The following is a 20,648-nucleotide window of genomic DNA, read 5'->3' on the forward strand; positions in this document are numbered from 1 at the left end:
GTGGAAGCCGTGGTGGCCTAGTGGAAGCCGTGGTGGCCTAGTGGTTTGACCTATCGCCTCTCAAGCAGAGGGTCGTGGGTTCGAACCCCGGCTCGCACCTCTGAGTTTTTCGAAATTCATGTGCGGAATTACATTTGAAATTTACCACGAGCTTTGCGGTGAAGGAAAACATCGTGAGGAAACCTGCACAAACCTGCGAAGCGATTCAATGGTTCGTGCGAAGTTCCCAATCCGCACTGGGCCCGCGTGGGAACTATGGCCCAAGCCCTCTTGTTCTAAGAGGAGGCCTGTGCCCAGCAGTGGGACGTATATAGGGTGGGATGATGATGAATAGTAAATAGCAGCTTAAGTTATGTACGTGAAATATACCTAAACTTATGGAAGATTCCATAAAGCAAAACAAAATCCTTTGAAAAATATTACTTGTTTTTTTCGTAATGGCTACGGAACCCTATCTTGGGCGTGTCCGACACGCTCTTGGCCGATTTTTTAAATTCCAATTATCATAAGAAGAAGGATTATGATAATTGGAATAAAGTTGCCAGCTCGTATAAATACTTCGGTTTCACTACCTAAGTTGGGTATTTTTTGATATTAGGTACCAAGGCGCTTTTTGTAAGTGTACCCATATAATTTACTATTTTGCATAAAAAAATGATAATTTCGAAGGGTTATGCAAAAACGTTAATATCTCTGTAAATAGAAACTGCCATAAGGACTCTTTTCTGATGGATCGTCACATATATGTAATAAAAATAAGCATCAGCGGGACGGCAAGATACGAAGTTCGAATTTTGCACTTCGTAGTATAGATAATACCATCAAAATGTTTTGTTTATGATTTGCGTTATTGTTGTGTGTTGAAACTGACAGGAGCTTCTATGGGCGTGTACACGAAAAATAGGGTTGGTATTTCCATCCCGGAATTATATTTCCCGGCCGAGAAAGAGTGTCACCCTTGTAGGTAACACTAGTACGTTCGTTATAAAACTGAAATAAAAACTTCCCGAAAACCCTAATACAAGTTTATGAAGCGATCTACCCACGCTGTGTGCGAATAACTGACTGACACTGGGGAGAATACCAAAAATATCATTGAGTAACGGATTCAATGGAGCAATCTCAGTACGCACGCGCGGTCACGAGCGTGGATGCGTCTGCGCACATGTCCGGGGGCACGTTCGCCACACCCATTTCCTTTCACTGGACGCGCTATGCTAATCCGACCCGTTCTGCTAGTTCTGACTGTAGCACTAGCACAGCAATATTCATCGCCAACATCAAACATCCATCCTTTTCGCACTATACAAGCTAGAGAGGGATAAGCTTCGAGTGTACGATAAAAACTAGCATGCTAGTCTTTGAGAATAGCTCTTATGCCCTTTAGTATAAATGTCACACGCTGGTTTTAATCAAGAACTGGAATCAAAGTACAAGTTGTTTTGCGATTTTTGGATATAAGCATTTTAAACGTGTCTAGTTTACTTTAAGGATAGGTTATCTTTAAAGTAATTCGCAGTAAGTATTTTAGCCTTTTGCCCAGCGACTCCATCTATGAAAAATTCGTTGGTCGCTATCCCGCGGGAACTATGCAATTTTCCGAGATAACACCATCCTATGTGCTTCCCAGGATCTTAGACTATTTCCATACATTCGTAACGGAAGACTATTTAATATTTGGGCGGACCATTTTTGTTTTAAATGGATTTCAACTTATTTCATGGAGATGACGCAAAGCGTGATTTTATTACAGCATCTGACCCACCTTGCATTACGCATAACCTTACGTCCCTTGTTCACTTCTGATTTCGTAAGGATTACGTCTAACCATATTCTTTTTAATTATGCTGACATGATGAACCTTCCATTATGTTAACTATAATACTTAACCCACTGTTTATGACGAAAATAAGGTACTTACGCGTAGTAATGCATTTAGATAAGTTACAAAATAAACTAGCTTTGGTCAAAATTAGGAAAGATTACTTTGGCCCCCTGACTAAGCAGCCACACTTATTTTTGTAGCTTACATTCTACGACCATCGATTGAGCTTAGGCTATCTAATCTAACATTGAAATACTTACTTCATGTATGTAAGTAATATCAGCGACAAGTAGGTACGCAAGAAGGCCCATCGGCTTCAGAACTGATTTGGTCGGATGTTGCCCTCTATAACATCATGTGAATGTACTATAGGTAGTGCCACCAGAGTTGAGGTCACGCACACAGGAACATGTCATGTAATGACAGCGGGATTTTGACATTTACTCAATCATTTCATTCGTTCTTTTATTATGCAATCAAATCTTCATGTAGCTGTGTGTGTAATCATTCACTTCAACTTTTGGCACTGTCTATACCTCGCTCTTGACCGGCTTTTTCCTCATCCGCCCGGAAAACCGTGTTTACATGTGGCAACATTAGCCAGTAACGAGGCAGTAAAACTCAAACGTATGGCTTGCACGTGTTTTTAAACAGTTGCGTCACGAGTGATAGCGGTTAGCTGAGCCCGATGACGTCACATATGAAAATTATAATATTCAATAGTCATATTATTGTCTTTATTAAAGTTGGCAAGGTGTGTGTATCTGTATATACATTTATAGTGTCGGTTGCGTTATTTGAACGCGGTATTGCGTGAAGTTTGTCACGTGAGCATGGTGGGCTGCGTATTATCAAACTCTAGTTGGAAAAGGAGCATTTTCAGAAGGGCAGAAAGAAGAATAAAAAGGAACATGGTAGAAGGAAATGATGAATCTAGATTGTTAATATTTACCACTTTAATTAAATTAGACGAATGAAAAGACTGAAAATCGCAGGCATCAAGCATAAAAGTACCGTGCAAAATGAGGCAAATAAATTAAAAAACGAATCGAATTAAACACGATCATTCCCAAATGGAGTGATATAATATGCACGATACGTTTCTCGCACATCAGCGATAAGCCGTTCAGTTCAAAAGATCTACAGATTCTACTTTACTCTACAGTATGATGCTAAAAGTTGACTTGCATATAAACTTGTTACGATGCTGGACGGCGGGCGGCTGAATTTTCTCATTCTCATTCATTACTTACAATGTGAAAACTGATTTTCCAATGATTTAACACACTTTATTATTTACTTATTCATGAGATATGTATGACTGTCTGTGTTCAAATAACCAATAATGTGGAACTAGCTTCCTAAGACAGCATTCCTGGAGCAGTACAACTTATGAATCTTTAAATACGAGCGTATCAGTATCTCAAAGGGCCGGCAATGCACCTGTGATACCCCTCGTGATGTGGGTGTACATGGCGGTGATTACTTCCCATCAGATGACCCTCATGCTCGTTTTCCCCTCTTATATAAAAAATTACTCGTTTAAAGAAGGACATAAAATAATAAGATCTATACAAATATTACAAATCTTATTACAAATCTATACTGAAAAGAGGAAAGATTTGTTTTTTTTTATTTTTGGATGTTTGTTACGAATTAACACAAAACTACTGGACCGATTTTAAAAATTCTTTCACTATTAGAATGCTAAATTATTCCAAAGTATCATAGGCTATATTTATTACCAGAAAAAAATTGGGTTCCGTGCTAAAACTTCAATAATGTAACTCAAAGTGTCATGTGGGCATAATTTACCTAATTTAGTATTTGTTTTTCATGTACAATGATAAGGACTTATGGCTATTAGGTCTATTAATCATTAGGAATAATAATTATTAGTTTATGTAATATTAGAGCATTTAATATTTAGTACAAGTAAATCATCAGGGTTCATAACTTTAGGTATATTAATCATTAGGAATAATCATTATTAGTTTTAGTAATATTAGAGCATTTAATGTTTAGTAGGTACAAGTAAACATTACGATGTAAAACTTTAGGTCTAGTAATGAATTTGGACATACAAGTTTAGCTGTCATGATATTAGGGTTAATGAAAATTATACCTAACGTTAGTATGCCTAGTGAAATTAGCTTTTATGATATTCGGTCTAGTGAGGGTGAACCGCTATGGAAACTATTGATGATAGAACAAAAAAACGTTCTACGATATTAAATAATATATCAATATCTACAACAAACTTTGCGATACCATATGTCCAACTGTTGTAGTTATGTTACTATAACTACTTTTTTACATTTTAAGAGTTGACAGAAATGCCTACTAAAATCAGACCATGTTATCCATACCTTTCTATTAATTAATCCTTATCCAAATAAAGAATTTCATATATCATTAAAATCGAGCGTCCCCCTCTAAAATCGAAACCGGTGGGAGGAAAAATTTGAAAAAAAAATCAGGATGTTAGTAATTAAGTATATCAAACTTAGAAGGAAAACTATAACGGTTAAGTTTTCTCGAGAATTATTAGTAGTTTGAGAGTAAATAGAAGCCTAAGGTATAAAATATACGGGTTCCCTTTATCTTGCATAATATCGATTCTCCGAAATACACTTCGCATAACAGGTAAGTATCTCATAATTTTTTTTAGCCGAATGATACTTTTGCATAATCATAACTTTGCATAATTATCAGTTCGAATAATATTCATTTCTCAGAATATTAAATAGCAGAACACTCTTGTCGCCGATTATAGTTCTGCAGAATACATTAGTATCGCTGATTTTTTTATGGCATAGCAAAATACTAGTTTGGACTATTGTATTTTCGCGGAATTTCAAATAGCGCTGACTTTAACATGGCGTAATGCCATAGTTAAAGGAACTAACAGCTACCATAAGAATGGGTTAAGGGTAAAGTAAGGCCAGCAAAGTAGGCGTGCTGTAACAGCAGCAGGCAAAGCGCCAGCTACATAGTAGGTTGGGTTAGGTTAGATAGAACTGCGACCAAAACAGCGCGCGAACCGAGCGAGCAAAGCGAGCGTGCCGCGGCAGCAACCGGTGAAGCGCCAGAATATTACTGCTGCCAATAAAGGTTAGGTTAGGTTAGGTTAATATAGAACTGTTTTACAATTAATGTAATTGCATGGAATGTTTAGTAAAATTATATTCTGCTTTTTATTATCCTTATGCAAAGTAATATTATGAGATATGTCTTTCTGCGTAGCAATTATTCGAACATATAAATATTATTCTCATCGATATTATGTGATGTTAATATTCTGCTTTACAAAATTATGAGAAATGATAGTATGAGAAAAAATATATGCGAAAAGTAATTCGGTGATATGATGATTCTGCTCAAGGTTGTTATGAGAAACGAAATTATGATATTCGATTTTATGCAACATATTAGTGAACCAAAATATACCTACCTAAACTTGGTATATTCCGTACAAAATACGAAATCCTTAGAAAAATATTACTTAATTTTTTCATAATGGCTACGGAACCCTATTTTGGGCGTGTCCAACACGCTCTTGGCCAGTTTTTGAATTATTCAACTATAAACAGAATAAAACAAATATTTAAGGGGTGCTCTTTACGGCAACAGGTAGTTGCTTGAAATATTCACAGAATATTTAATTGAATTTTCATCATTTTAAAAATATATAATTAAATTAAAATATAATAAATATTTAAGGGGGGCTCCCGTAGTCCCGTACAGAAAACGTGTTTTTTTTTTGACGATTTTCTTCGTGCGGGAGTCCGACTCACACTTGGCCAGTTTTTTTTATTTTGCTTTTGCCCGTGCGGGTAAAATAAAGCGGGTTAACGTACGGGTTTGGCACCGCGCGGCGCGAGCCCTTGCGGTGTGACGTCACGCGGGCCGCGGGCGCGGGCGCGGGCGCGCGGCAGGGCTGAGGGTGTGGTGCACGGCACATGCGCCGCCGCTCAAGGTGACCCTCAACTCGTCGCGCCGGCATCACAAGTTTCCGCGATTGTGAAGCGAGCTAGTCCTTTCACTTCTACGTTCGAATTAATTCCACGTTTAAAAAAGTCTCGTATTCGCTCGACGCGGGTACGAAATTTGTGGCCAGTGCACATAAAAGGCATCATCCTGTGGACCTCAACGCTTCTCATTCATCATCTTTTATCGCAGTCGTCGCGACTGACAAGACGAATCGATATGCGTCAAGCACGAGACATAGTAAGTATTATGATGTCAAATGTTTGCGTTAATTGGTAAAATTCCAATAAATTAGGCAGAAAATCCTGAATGGCACTCGCACACGAACTCAAAGGCCTTCTAACTATGTAAGTTCTTAATTAAGTCTTAAACTGCTCTGTTAATTGAAGAACGAATTAATAACCTTTTTTTATTAATTTGAAGTAGGTACAAATTGATTATTTATTTACATTTATAATAATGTCAATACATCTAAAAGTAATTTGCAGCTGTAGAGCTATAATCTGAAACAAAATAAAACACCGCACGGTCGTATCACTCATTAAATGCTAGTCATTCCGCAAAACGAGTGATGATCTATCGATATCTAGTAGTGTTGTGAAAAACGCTCATTTCGAGGCTTAAAAGACTCGAACCCTTAAGACTCTCGAGCTCGAAGCTTAACGACTCATAAAATAAGCCAATTTAATTGTCAAATATAGTAGTCTTTAAGACTCTGGAGTCTTAAGGGCTCGGGTCTTTAAACCTCGAAAATGAGCGTTATCCACAACTCTACTACCTAGTCATCTCTACAGAACTAAAGGTCACGGCACAAGGTCAGGGATGACACATGTTAGGTCACGGGATAACCTCTAAAAGGGCTTAACCTCGCGGGAATAACCCGTTCTGGTGTCAAAAACCCTCGAATTACCAAATAAACAATAAAAAAAATAAAGGGCAGAAGTACCGGTTTTGGCCATCTTAAGCCCGTTGACATTTGCAGTCACATATAAAAAGTTATACCTAGTATTAAAATAATATGATTAGTGAGATTTCAAGTTTTTTTTTTTATTCGACTGGATGGCAAACGAGCAAGTGGGTCTCCTGATGATAAGAGATCACCACCGCCCATAAACATCTGCAACGCCAGGGGTATTGCAGATGCGTTGCCAACCTAGAGGGCTAAGATGGAATACCTCAGGTGCCAGTAATTTCACCGGAAATTTTTCGGTTTTATACTGAAACCAATAAAGTTTATAATGATTTATTACTATAAATTTATTTCAAACGTATATTTAAACAATAAATGGCCATAAACGGTACCTACAGTGGCCACAAACGGTACTTCTGCCCAACTAACTATTCTCAAATATTACAGAACAGTTATCTTTTAAGTAATAGAGGATACGCGACTTTTTTACAGTATTATAAGTTTTGTAATGGAAATTACACCTGATTTCGTCATTTAATAATTAGACGTAATATTTATAACTGATAACATAACATCTAAACACACCCAACAATGCGATAAACAGAAGCATCGTAACCTTTAGATAATTTTGAAACAAACCCATCTGTTGTATTTAATTGAACAGGAAAGCTGAATAAATGAAAATAGAGGCTTTTAATATAACAATCGTGTAACTAAATCCGGCAACTTGTTTAATTATAAATCAAAATAATTAAATAAACTATATAACAGATACGTTGTTAGTTTGAGTATTTTCATATAAAGTTACGATAAATCTTACGTTCAATACTGTGTACCATATCTCGACCTCTACGGTAGGCTCTACAGTAGTCTATTGAACTCTTTTTTTGCGGATTACTCAAACGAACGAAAATTTCCTACGACACCTCTCCCACGGAGATAATCTCTGTTGTTGACAATATTAAATTTACATCCTTACACTAAGGCGTCATAAAGGACGTTGCGATTGTGATAATGTGGTTTCGTGAGTAAATGCCGCGTGTGTGTTGTTAGCATGCAATTAGCAAACCGCTTTGGAGCATGTAACCGGTTCTGATTATCTATCGCCTGTGATAAAGCTAAGCTTCTGCAAATTTTATCAATACTTCGGCAGTAAGATTCGTCCGAAAGATAACAATCATCAATCATAATTTTGCAGACATAATAGAAACGGTTAATTCCCCTCAATAGGTCACCATCATAACCAACCCTGAATTACACGAAAAACCGATAGCGTTGAATTCCTCAAAGGGATTTTAAAGACAAGCTAACATAAAGGAAAATTTCAGAAGTTTGCCTATACGTTTGTTTTCCATAAAAATTATATCAATTATGATATCAGATGAATATTGAGTGTCCCTATTAGTTTGTCTCGTCAAATAGCTCGCAAAGTCAATGGAGTCAATAAGCAAGGCTTCGTCTGCTCGTCGTTTGAATGAGTTGTCAATTTTAATATATTCTTTTATAGAATCGTTGTATCGCTGATCGTTGTATGTATAGTATGCGTACTGGTTACTATTACAACAAATGCAGGTGGTAGGACCTTGTGCAAGTTCCGCCCGGATTGCTACCACCATCTTGCTCGCTAATCTTAAAGCAGCAGTGCTTGCACTGTTGTGTTTCGGCGTGGAGAGTAAGACAGCCGGTGAAATTACTGGCACTTGAGGTATCCCATCTTAGGGCTCTAGGTTGGCAACGCATCTGCAATACCCTTGGTGTTGCAGATGTTTATGGGCGGTGGTGAAATCTTACCATCAGGAGACCCACTTGCTTGTTTGCCATCCTGTCGAAAAAAAAACCGATGATTTTGCTGTAGATGCTTCTATATCTTAACTAGGAAAGATAGCTCTAGACCACATGGTCAGATTATTCCACTTTTGCGGCGTTTAAAAAGTCCTCACTGATGACAAAATTTTCGGTACTCAAAGACCTGCTATCACCAGTTATCACGGACGTGAATCACTATTAATATTATCTGGAAAATGATACGGTTCTGTATCAGATTATTCAGACTGAAGTAGCATGATTGCGCTGACTGCTGCAATTAATTCATTAAAAGAAAAATGTAGTAAGTTCAAATAAAAATCCGTTCAAATTTCGATATTGGTGCAAATGTTATTTGGTTCCAAAACGAAATCCGACAGGACTTAAGTTCTATTGCAAACATATTATTATCGATATAGATTATCGCGCTTGCAAAAAGGTGTGACCGCAAAAATACCTACATATTCGTTTATATAACATTCTCTTCTGTCTCGACGAGGCTGACCTTAAGGAGCCGCATTCCTACTAAGTTAACCCGGGCAACATTTTATTTCCTGATGAATTAATGATCTCGCCAATTTCGACTACCTAGTACCTACTATCCGATTCATATTTGCATTAAAATATTGCAAAAGTTCCCGCTTATTTTTAACATATTCATGCATAGGACTCATCAACTCATTAAATTTTACCTCACACAAAGAAAGCAAAAGGTAGCGATTAACGGAACGGTATCGGAGGGATCCATTCTTGCCCATGCCTGTATCTTATTTATGTAAATGACCTAACTTATATGGTAAGCCAAAAGTCGGGTATAGTTATGTTTGCTAACGACACGTCTTTACTGTTCAAGGTTAGTAGAAAAGATACCGACTTCATTGAACCCAATGAAACCCGGTCCGTGATATTCGCATGGTATGCTGCCAATAATTTGTTACCAAATCCTATGAAAACCAAATGTATTAAATTTTCGTTGATAAATTCATCTAACTCGAATTCAGTTTCTAATATAAAGTTAAATGGTCAAACTATTGAATTTATGAAATCAACAGGATTTTTTGGAATAACGCTCGATTCTAAACTACAGTGGGGACCTCACGTCACAGCAATCGCGGGTAGATTGAGCTCTGCTGCTTTTGCAGTTTGGAAAATACGGCAGCTAACCGATGTGGCGACGGCAGGCTTGGTGTATTTTGCTCACTTTAATAGCATAGTATAATAAATCGGTCAAGTGCGAGTCGGACTCGTGCACCGAGGGTTCCGTACAAATTTGTATGTAAATGTAAATAGATCGTTGATCATCGACATCAATGTATAGAACAAGTATGTACTATATGGATCAAAGCATTAATAAACTTAACGTCAGTTAGCGTGCGTGACTGTATTAATAATTTAAGAAGCAACTTGTTTGAATAAAGCATTATAAGGATCTAATCATCGAAATCATATAACGGCTTAGTACCTAAGACCTTTCGTGGTTACCAATTAATGATGCTCCAATAAATCGCAGTGTTGATCCAGTTAACGACGCGTTGTTCGAGGTTCATTATCCACCATTTATAAAGTATTGCGTGTACTCAGTTGCGTGTATTGTAAAAGATTAGTGGCTTCGTCGTCACGAGACTATCTAAAATAAACAACAGTCTATGCCAAGAAAACGATTCAGCGTGCGTTCGTCCTGACGTCCGAGGCAAACAATTTATTAATAGTTTATTGTCCATCGAAGAAATGCTAAAAAGTACCGCTTATTTCCCTCAATTGTCACTTTGAAATTTGAGTTTGTGATATCTGCTCTTATATCTATCTACCTATTTCGATGACTTTCTGTTCAGATGTGATAGTGTCGTTTGGATCTACTAATTATATAATGTCAGTAAATATCTTAGGTGAAAGCTATTCTTATTAAGAATTTCACCATTTTCTTATATCGATTTATTTGGTAGACTTTGACTTCGGAATATACTCCTCCAATATTAACTCAATAGATTTCTATAGGATATCTGGTAAATTAGTAGTATCTAGGGCACCATTTCATGCCAATGTGGTAAAACCACAGACCGACATGTAGGGTATCAATTCAATGCAGGATGCTTTTCAACATTTTTGCCGAAACGAGTAGACAGATTTATAAATAACAACCGACGTTCATTTAAATGCTCAAGTGCTTTGTTTAAAAGAAGCAACAAAGACGTCATACAATTTTCGTAATCGTATTTATACGGTCGAATGCTAATAAATTAGCTAAATTTTAATTTGGTTCTACCTGATTCAGATCATCTATGGTGGGTGAAAAACCCATAAAACAAAATTTGGGTCTTTTAAATCTCAGACTAAACATTATTTCAAATAAAAACCGAATAACTTTGACCACACCACCAGCCGCCACACAAGTAGAAGTTTTAGCGATAACTGCACTACCACTAACGCAATTATAAATAGAGGTCGAGGAATGTGTATGACGTCCTAAGCGAGCCCACGCGCCGACCAATCAGAAGCAAACACAGAGAGGCTCGCCTGGGGAAATCCGATAAACATAAAGTTAAAGAGTAAAAAATCAAAATGGTAATACTCAAAAAATAAATAACCATAGGGTAGACTAATCTTAAGTGTTGGTCCGCAAAATGCCACAAAATGGTTTCAATTAAAACTGAAGTCTAACGGAGTTGTTTAGCACCAACGGGTCATGCTACTCCAGCTTGCGGTGATTTACCGCATTAGAGTGAGAAAACCGTAACTTGTCATGACTCACGTATGAATGAAAACACCGCATTCGTATTGAATAGATCGCGTTCGACGGCCGCCAGCCGTATTCCTCATTTCTTTGCTCGTGTAGCAAGACGTGTCGTGCGGAGTGTGTGTGTTGTGCCAAGCATACTGACTGAACACAAACACTCACAGTGTATTTAATATAAGAATAAAGTTACAACACAACTATTCAAAATGGGTATGGCTATCAATAATTTACCTCAGGTGAGTCCCATTGTTCTAGATTATCAATATTGATTTTAGAATTATTTTTACTAGCCGGCTACCGTGGTTTGAATTGGAAAGTAACAGTAGTTGTTATGACCGCTTTGACCTTGTGGAACTTGTTCGCGATAAAGAACGACTGGCCTATCTTGCTCGGCTGTTTTGCATCGGCGCGTAATGTCATCCAGTTTCAGGAAAATGTTAAAATATAAAACTATCTGGGCGTATCGAAAATAGTGGTTTTAATTTAAAACGTTAAGGTTTTTTTTATCCGCGTTAAATACCCACGCCATTACCTAACATGCCCACACAGTGCATTGCAAAGGAACAATCTAAAATTATATCGTTAAACATCAAAGGTACGGCGTGTGTGTGACCAACAGGTTTTTTTGCCCAGGCGTATAAAACAATTGCAAGCGTAAATAACGCAAGACCGTGATTATTATAATCATTGTTTGAAAAAGAGGCAAAGCAATATGCGTCAACGGTTCATAGAGAAACTTTTGCCGGTAAAGATTAAAATTCGCAAATATATTTTAAGAACTATTGGTAGGTAGTCAGAAAGCTAATTAAGATTTTGGTGCTTGCTAGTGATGTTATGCAAATACCTACGTCAAACTTAAACAAAGTAACTAGTAAAAAGATAGACACATGTAATATTCATTGATTTGTTTCTTTTTTGCAGATCCGCGAGGAATGCGAGATCCTGCAGCTAAGCGAGAAACAGTTACGGGAAATCATGGTGAGGCTCCACCGTGACATCGAGAAGGGTCTCGGCAAAGACACGCATCCATCGTCTATAGTCAAGTGCTGGATTACTTACATACAAGACTTGCCAAATGGAAAAGGTAAGCCCTTGTTTCAGATAAAATAAACACTTTAGCTTGAACTAAACAAAACAATAATCAACTTTTTTCTTGTTTCAGAACGCGGTAAATTTTTGGCGCTAGATTTGGGTGGGACTAACTTCAGAGTGCTAATTATTAATTTAAGGGAGAATCACTTCGACATGCAATCAAAAATTTATGCTATACCACAGCACATAATGACGGGTACTGGAATAGCGCTATTTGATCACATAGCCGAGTGTTTAGCCAATTTCATGATGGAGCATAATGTGTATGAAGAGCGCCTGGCCCTTGGGTTCACATTCAGCTTCCCGTTGAAACAAGTTGGTCTTACAAAAGGAATTTTAGAACGCTGGACGAAAGGGTTCTCCTGCAGCGGTGTCGTCGGTACTGACGTTGTACAAGGACTTAAAGACGCTATCGCAAGACGAGGGGTAAGTCCCATTGATACACATACTTAATGTATTTTATTTTCAGTTTTTTTTAATTATCCAATATATGTCCACCCAGATGAAACCAAATCTCCCATTTCGCATAAAATAACGGAATGACACCTGTTTTCTGAGAACACTATTTAGTGTCTTGTTATATACCTACCCCTTATAACAGTGTCAAGTTATTTGTATAGTACACAGAAATCTTCCACAAATAAATTTTAATGTAAGAATGAAATGTTTATAGAAGTGATTTTACAGGACCTTTCATTGTCTGTGATGGGCATCCTTAACGATGCAACTGGCACTCTAATGTCTTGTGCACATAAGGAACCCACTTGCAGAATAGGCATCATAATCGGTGAGTTGACGATGATATCTGCTCTCTATACTTGACTTAAGGCATGACTTGCAGCCGAAAAGAGAGCCCGATAGAGGCTTTCCAGGCAACTTATCGCAACTCAGTTAATAAATTACTTCGATCTCCATTCTTTCTTTACCATTCAAACAAACTGTTTAAGTACACTCACACCGACTCTAGTTAACATTTAATTTCATCAGTACCACTACCATGTGTTTACAGTGACCGTACTCGATAGCGACGGTGTAAATTATTTCTAGAGGCGCTGTACGATTCTCCATACAAATAATTTAAGCCGTCGCTATCGAGTACGGTCACTTTAAACTCGTGGTAGTGGTAATTGTAGTGGTACAGATACCTAAGTATTTGATTTGCACTTGATATTGGAGATTAAATTTCTTTGATACTGATATCACTAGTATTAAATAATACAATATTACTTTTTTGGATAATTTCATGCATGTTTATTTTTTAGACTGAATTTTGGTTTGGCTTTTTATATTTCGTTATACAAAAAAATGAGTCCATCAATTAAAAAAAAAATTGGAAAGTTTAATTATTTCATGCAATATATTGATGTTAGTTTCTTATCAGACATGTTTCGGGAATTAAAATTATTTTATCTGCCTTTATTGCATTTCGAATGGTGATCGAACTTGATCTGGCGACTGAGTTGCTATAAATAATCTCGAAAGCCTCTAGCTAGAATCATCTTCAACATTACAAGGTCAATCAACAACTCTGCATCCAAACTCAAACTGGAATTATAATATTTCATCTCTTTACCTAAACGCATGTATTCTCATTATTGTAGGACGTACAGATAGACATATGCGCTATTCTGAACGACACTACGGGTACATTGATGTCTTGCGCGTGGAAAAACCACAACTGCAAGATAGGACTTATCGTGGGTAGGTTTACGTTGTTTATTGCTGTGTGGTGGTTGGTGTGTTGCTTTCCTGATGTTTTATTGTTGTGTTAGTGTCTAAGAACTGCTTGAGTCTTAACTCAACACGGTTAGAATATCTCCGTTAGAATCAACCGAAGACATATCATACATCATCACAATATTTAATCACAATCTGACGAAGACGTACATATGTTTAGTTAAGACTTCTCCTGGCTATCTACTGCTTTACAACCATGAGTTTAAACACCAACAGTCAATCTTTAGGGAACATTATACCTGGCACGATTAAATATTCTTTTGCATGAAAAAAGATAACTATCACACCTACAACCTTTTTTATAATCACCCAATCAATAATAAATAAATGATCAAAGCAGTAAAGTCGAAAGCATGTGTGGCAAGCTTGTACGAATTTGTAACATAAAATGAAATCTGAATTACCTAATATTTTAAACTAATAATATTTTTGGCTTTTCGTTATGATTTTGTTGACAATGTTATTAATAATGTTTGGTTAAAAATTTTAACTACCCACCTATAAGTATTATTTTCTTTTGTTAACAAGGTTATGTTTAGTTCAACGTTGTTATGTCGGTTCGGCAATTGTTAACCATTCTCAACATGATGATACTCTAGTCAGAGATCCGTGTGTAACAACGAGTGACACAACTCAAAGGTTAAAGTGCAGGGCCGACATGATTTATTATGTGAATAAAATTACATGCTTGAAATTGACACGTTTTGCAAATTTTGAAGAAATTCAATGTCGATCAGGTACCGGCAGCAACGCTTGCTACGTGGAGAAGGCTGAACTATGTGAGAACTTCGAAGGAGGGCAGAGCAGAGCCGACATGCTCATAAACACCGAATGGGGTGCTTTTGGAGACGACGGAGCCTTGGATTTTGTACGCACAGAGTTCGATCGTGAGATCGACGTAAACTCTGTGAACCCAGGGAAACAAATGTAAGTCTAAATCCGTATCTGAATGACATGACCTGACAACCGACTATTCGCAAGCGACTTCGTCAACTGCATAATTTGTCATTTTTTTCTTTATTAACGTCATTGTTCTAACTATAGCCTTACTACTTTTATTATAGCCAAGAGAAGATGATTTCTGGCATGTATCTGGGCGAGCTGGTTCGACTAGCGCTGGCGAAGTTCACGCGGATGGGTTTACTGTTTGGAGGTCGCGGCTCTGACCTTCTGTTCCAGCGAGGAAGCTTCTACACCAAATACGTATCTGAGATTGAATCGGATAAGGCTGGCGATTACACGAGCTGTATGGAAGTGCTTGAAGAATTAGGTAAGATTTACTTTTTAGTTTAGTCGCCCTAGAAACTTGAAATTTAGTATGAAGGTAACTAATAGCACAATAGGAAGGAAGAGTCAGGGAAGGTCAGTTACCAACCTAAAATTAACGCACACTATATACACTTTGCTTAGGAGCAGGGCTCTGCTAACAGTGGATAATAATAGAAATCTACAATTTTGTACAGAACCCTCAGGGTGTAAGTCCGACACGCCCAAGATAGGGTTCCGTAGCTATTACGAAAAAAATAAGTAATATTTTTCTAAGGATTTCGTATTTTGTACGGAATATTCCAAGTTTAGGTATATTTTACATCTTAGGCTACTATTTACTCTTAAATTACTAATAATTCTCAAGAAAAGTTAACCGTAAAAGTTTTCCTTGTAAGTTCGATATACTAACTACCATCCTGAATTTGTTCAAATTTTTCCACCCACCGGTTTAGATTTTAGAGGGGGGGACGCCCGATTTTAATGAAAATGTGGACTTTAAAGTTGAATATTTTGCTAACCAATCATTGAATCCGAAATTCGTTTTAGCAACCCCCTAATGGTTTTAAAACCCCACACTACAAGGTTGGATGAGAAAAAAAAATTACCCCAACTTTACGTCTATGGGAGGTTCTCTAAAAAAATGTTTTTTTGAATTTTATATTGTACTATTTTGTCAAGACATGGCGAAACAATAAGGGTTCCATTTTTACCATTTTGGCTACGGAACCCTAAAAAGGCTAAACGTAGGCACACATATGCTTTATACGGGGTTACATAAGCTAGTAAATTATTGCGCAGAAGTTGCTGCCTATGAGTTACATCAGATACCTACATTGTTAGCCCGTCGATTGATCAACCAATCGTTACGGAAAGCATAAATAGAATGTCTTCTTTTGGAGCAGCTTCGACGTATCTACCAAACGAAAATCCTGCTAATCTCAACGGATTTCGATGAATTTTGGCACAAAAATAGTTTGTAACCAGGATGCTCTTTCTCCCGGAAAATTGCATTATTTCCGCCGGATTGCTATAAACTAAGATGTGCTTATATAAAATAAGATAATTTATCCAATAATTGGCAGTACTTACAATTACTCTGTGTCGCAGGCTAAACGAGCGAGCATAAATTAAAATAAAAAATAATTATCTAAGCTTAACTGTGCAAATAGGTATGCCATTTTTTTTTTAATTTTTTTTTTGGCTAATGGAGGAATGTTTTTATAGGATAGTGTTATGGATTATTTAAATCATGACAATTTGTAAATTTTCAAATAGTAATTAAATGGCATGTAAAAGAACCAAATAAATAAACTTTAAAAAATAAATAAATTTTGAATTTAATTTTTTTTTGACATATTATAATAATAATCTAGCAAATAATAAAATGTCTTATGAATAGGAATTATTAAGTATTTATTAAGATAGAAATAAAGCAAAACGCAGAAATAATACTAAATTTTACAAACTAAATTAAAAACTAAACTATATCTAAAAAAGGCCCCTGCGGCATTGTGCCGAAGATGCTGGCAGCATGCTTATGAATTAACAAAATGTACATAGATAATAAAATTAATAAAATGTAGATAGATAAAATAGTATTGACGAAAATTACAACCTGGATTTTTAGTGACCTAAAACTAAATATTTGTACGCTTGCTTGCATACTGAATAAAGTGCTAAACTTATTTTGAAATCATTTTACCGTATTCTTACAAATACGACATATGTAAAGTACGATACGTTAAACGTACTTTTTTTTGTTTTGCGAAACCTTCTAAATTCAACGTTTACGTAGGCAGTAACGTTAAGACGCTCGTTTTTGTGACCTGTACCCTACGAATAAATTATTTACGAACGAACAGCGCCTCTAGCGGAACGTTCGTGTTTCCATACAAATTGAGATTTTAACGCGAACGCGATCGAGACGTATTTTGTAACCGAAAACTTACACTAAGGGCGGAGAACATAAGATGATAACTACCCACTTGAGTAAATTTTGTTCGATGAGAAATGATAACATTTATATAAACCGTTGTACCAGACTATTGAATTTGACCCCGCATTTTCCACGTACAGGGAAAGTGACTCGACAGTTAATTATGGATGTACATCACAAACAGTGCCCACAAGGAGACACGTTCGCCTTTGAAATATCAGAGGAGTAATTTGATTGTAAACTTTCATAATTTTACTAGAATAAACAAAATGATCTAATGACGTGAATAGGGTACCTATTTAGTTTGCGAACGTTGTTAGTTAAACGCTGATAGTTAAATCAAAGAATTCGACGTCATTAGAAATGATAACAATACTCGTAATCTCGTTTGACCCTCCGTTTTCGAACACATCCGCCTACCCAACCCAGTACTCTTATCACACCGATCCTAATAAAATACCCCCGATATACCAGTAGTACCTACCTAACCTACTAACATTTTCATTAAGCGCCTACATTAACTAGACGTCGATGCAACAAACGAATACGTCCTTATTAACAAACTCTCTATCAAGTTAATACCTCTACTTCATATCCATTTATTGCGATTTTTTCGTAGGATACTTATGTTTGTCGATTTAACACGAAATACTCGTAACTATGAAATCAAGCATATCCTGAACGTATTTAGCATGTATGAATACATATCAAAAGTAGCTACGTAAATTAAATCACGACATAAGCTTACTTAATTTATTGCAATAGTACCTATTTACTTTACCCATTAACATTATAGGTAAAATGATTAAAATGATGTCATCACCTTCCTTATCATTATCGTAATACCCTACTGTACTGTATACAATTTTGAAACATGAGATTTATCTACTTGAAGTGCTTGCAATGACTAGGCATTTTGAGATGTTTAAGTAAACAGCGCAAAAAGTAGGTACTCGTGTCCATAGAATGTCCTCCCTCGTGTCACGCCTTGTGGACAGTCGAGTCATTCTTTAAAGCCATATTTTATCGAAGAAATAACATGGGATAGAACCGTTCCTATTAGCTACATGCTTCAAATTATCTTTTGTGTCGTTGCAGGGTTGGACCACGCAACCGAAGCTGACATGGCAGCAGTCCGTCACGTTTGCGAATGCGTGTCGCGGCGGGCGGCCCACTTAGTCTCGGCAGGGATAGCTGTCCTCATCAACAAGATGGGAGAACCCAGAGTCACAGTCGGTATCGACGGCTCAGTCTACAGATTTCACCCCCACTTCCACACGCTGATGTGCGAAAAGATCGCGAAGCTGGTCCAGCCAGGACTACAGGTTGGTTGAATTGAAACAATTGATAAACAATTAATGACGTAAAACGACCAGTAATTTAAGGCGTCAGGTCGACTTCAAATTCAAACGGAGTGTTGGAATGGAATGCCTAAAATAGTAAAATATTATACACAGGCGGTAACGTCTACAATCCGATATTAAGCCCGTATTTGCTGATCCTGTTTTTTTTTCAGTTCTTTGTCAAGTCCTCTAGTTCCATCCAATTGCATTAAATCTCTGCACCACTCAATCAAAATTTGCATTATTAATATTATTGTGAAATAGCAATAATTATATCAGTTGACTATTTAATACAATCCTTAGCAAACAAGATCCATGTGAACTTATTAAATGATAACCTTAACAATTAAACTGATCGCTCGGTGAGGCGATATTGCTTGCTATAGGTAAACAGACGATAGGGTAGCTGACAGTAGCTGTAAACACTTAACTAGGTATCTCAATTTGTTTCAAATATTGGAAAAAACCCGAAGTAAATAAATATGATAAGAATAACATGTAATCAAATAATTAATAGTATTTTGGTTCATTTTGCGACTATTATGTCGCCCACTCGCTTCTAGCGTATTATCTCGCAATCGTCGCTTAAATACCCTTTGAACTGTCCTCTATCTACTCAATGGCCAAGACGAGCCCTGCTTGGTCACCAATAACAAGTTTATCAAATTAAGATAACTCGTGTCTAAAGCGGACCTTGCCCAGTAAATAACGCCAAAGTCGCAAACAATTTTTATCTAAAATAGGCGTCGGCGCGTCCGTTCGACCTCTGTGACGCACTCAGCACTGACGAAATAATCGGCGCTGCTATTGGGACGCTAATATTTCAGTCTTCACTCGAACAATTCAAATTTAGAGAACAAAGCAGTTTATAAAAAGCATGCTAGGCATGTTTTCTAAGCTTACTTTAGGAATTTACATTTATTTTAATTACATACACCGAGGATGACGCAAGTTGCTGTGGTTTTTATAATAAAATTCCATAAAAAAACTATGACACACCAACAACTGTTATCGCGTTGACAACAGATGATCCAAGAGATCATTTTTCAAGGCAATTAGGTACCTAGACTTCGTTAATTTCAACTTTGCTACTAAGTCAACTTTATTGGGTACCTTTGCTGCTGTTGTAATCCTAATAAAAGTTAACTCATTTATCAAAATACGCGATTTTACTATCACGTAGTTAAATTTCAATGTCATATTGAAAAGTGTGTCAAGAACAACTAACATATTCGCTCCGTATAGCTCGATGAATTTTGGTTGCATGGTTTCATCATAGACGTAGGTCGTTATACATACCGCAGAGTTCAAAAGCAGATTATATTATAGGTACCATCAGCAAAAATAAGTGGTCTATAAATTTTTAAACAAGTTCCTATCAAACGAATACGTCGCTAAAAGTCGAACTTTCAAGTGACAGACACGTCTATTGGCATTATTGTTTTATGACATGCACACGATTATCAACTTTAGGGTGGTAGACCACATATTTGGCTGATAGTACATATATTTATGTTATATGTAGGTTGATACCTACATGACGACACGAGAAGATCATGGTCGATTTAGGTTGTATTATATTGTGTCTGAAGGATCGTCACGGTGCCAAAGATGTAGTTTATTTATCACTGTAGTTTATGAGTAACCCTCGATGTTTTCTTTTCTTTCAGTTCGACCTTATGCTCTCAGAGGACGGCAGCGGCCGTGGGGCGGCTTTGGTAGCAGCGGTAGCTTGCCGCGAGAGCCAACAACAGTTCGCGTAAACCCTCGGCACCGTCATCGCCGCCCCACTAAGTACCTAACTGCTGCCCCGCGCCGCACCAGCCGAATCAACGACGCGGCGAGCGCCATCTCACGTTTCAGTTCAAGACGTAGCTTGAGTGAGAAGGCTTTTCCAATTTATCCCGGGTTTAACATAATATCCAAATTGCTTTCAGGTTGTCGTCTGTAGGTACTGTGACCAAAGTATTTATTGACTTCAACTGAAAACGATGGATTATAGATGCTGG

At 37.1% G+C, this 20,648-nt stretch overlaps 1 protein-coding gene across 4 annotated transcripts in view; it reads left to right on the forward strand.

The window, feature by feature from the left end:
• The window catches only part of Hex-A (Hexokinase A), a 30,775-nt gene extending 10,332 nt beyond the window's left edge, over window positions 1-20,443 (forward strand). The window contains exons 1-8 of one of the 4 annotated variants that reach the window (XM_074099463.1): window positions 5,810-6,055; window positions 12,184-12,346; window positions 12,425-12,780; window positions 13,956-14,055; window positions 14,829-15,018; window positions 15,156-15,361; window positions 18,395-18,621; window positions 20,310-20,443. In XM_074099463.1, the coding sequence (XP_073955564.1) occupies window positions 6,035-6,055; window positions 12,184-12,346; window positions 12,425-12,780; window positions 13,956-14,055; window positions 14,829-15,018; window positions 15,156-15,361; window positions 18,395-18,621; window positions 20,310-20,402 (1,356 nt within the window). In that variant the 5' untranslated portion in view covers window positions 5,810-6,034 and the 3' untranslated portion in view covers window positions 20,403-20,443. Of the gene's footprint in view, window positions 1-5,809; window positions 6,056-11,315; window positions 11,499-12,183; window positions 12,347-12,424; window positions 12,781-13,041; window positions 13,142-13,955; window positions 14,056-14,828; window positions 15,019-15,155; window positions 15,362-18,394; window positions 18,622-20,309 lie in introns of those variants that run through there. The other 3 variants (XM_074099461.1, XM_074099460.1, XM_074099462.1) reach the window with 3 other exon arrangements.
• Window positions 20,444-20,648: the final 205 nt, after the last annotated feature.

Source organism: Choristoneura fumiferana, chromosome 16 (genome assembly GCF_025370935.1).
Source record: "Choristoneura fumiferana chromosome 16, NRCan_CFum_1, whole genome shotgun sequence".
NCBI lineage: Eukaryota > Metazoa > Arthropoda > Insecta > Lepidoptera > Tortricidae > Choristoneura > Choristoneura fumiferana.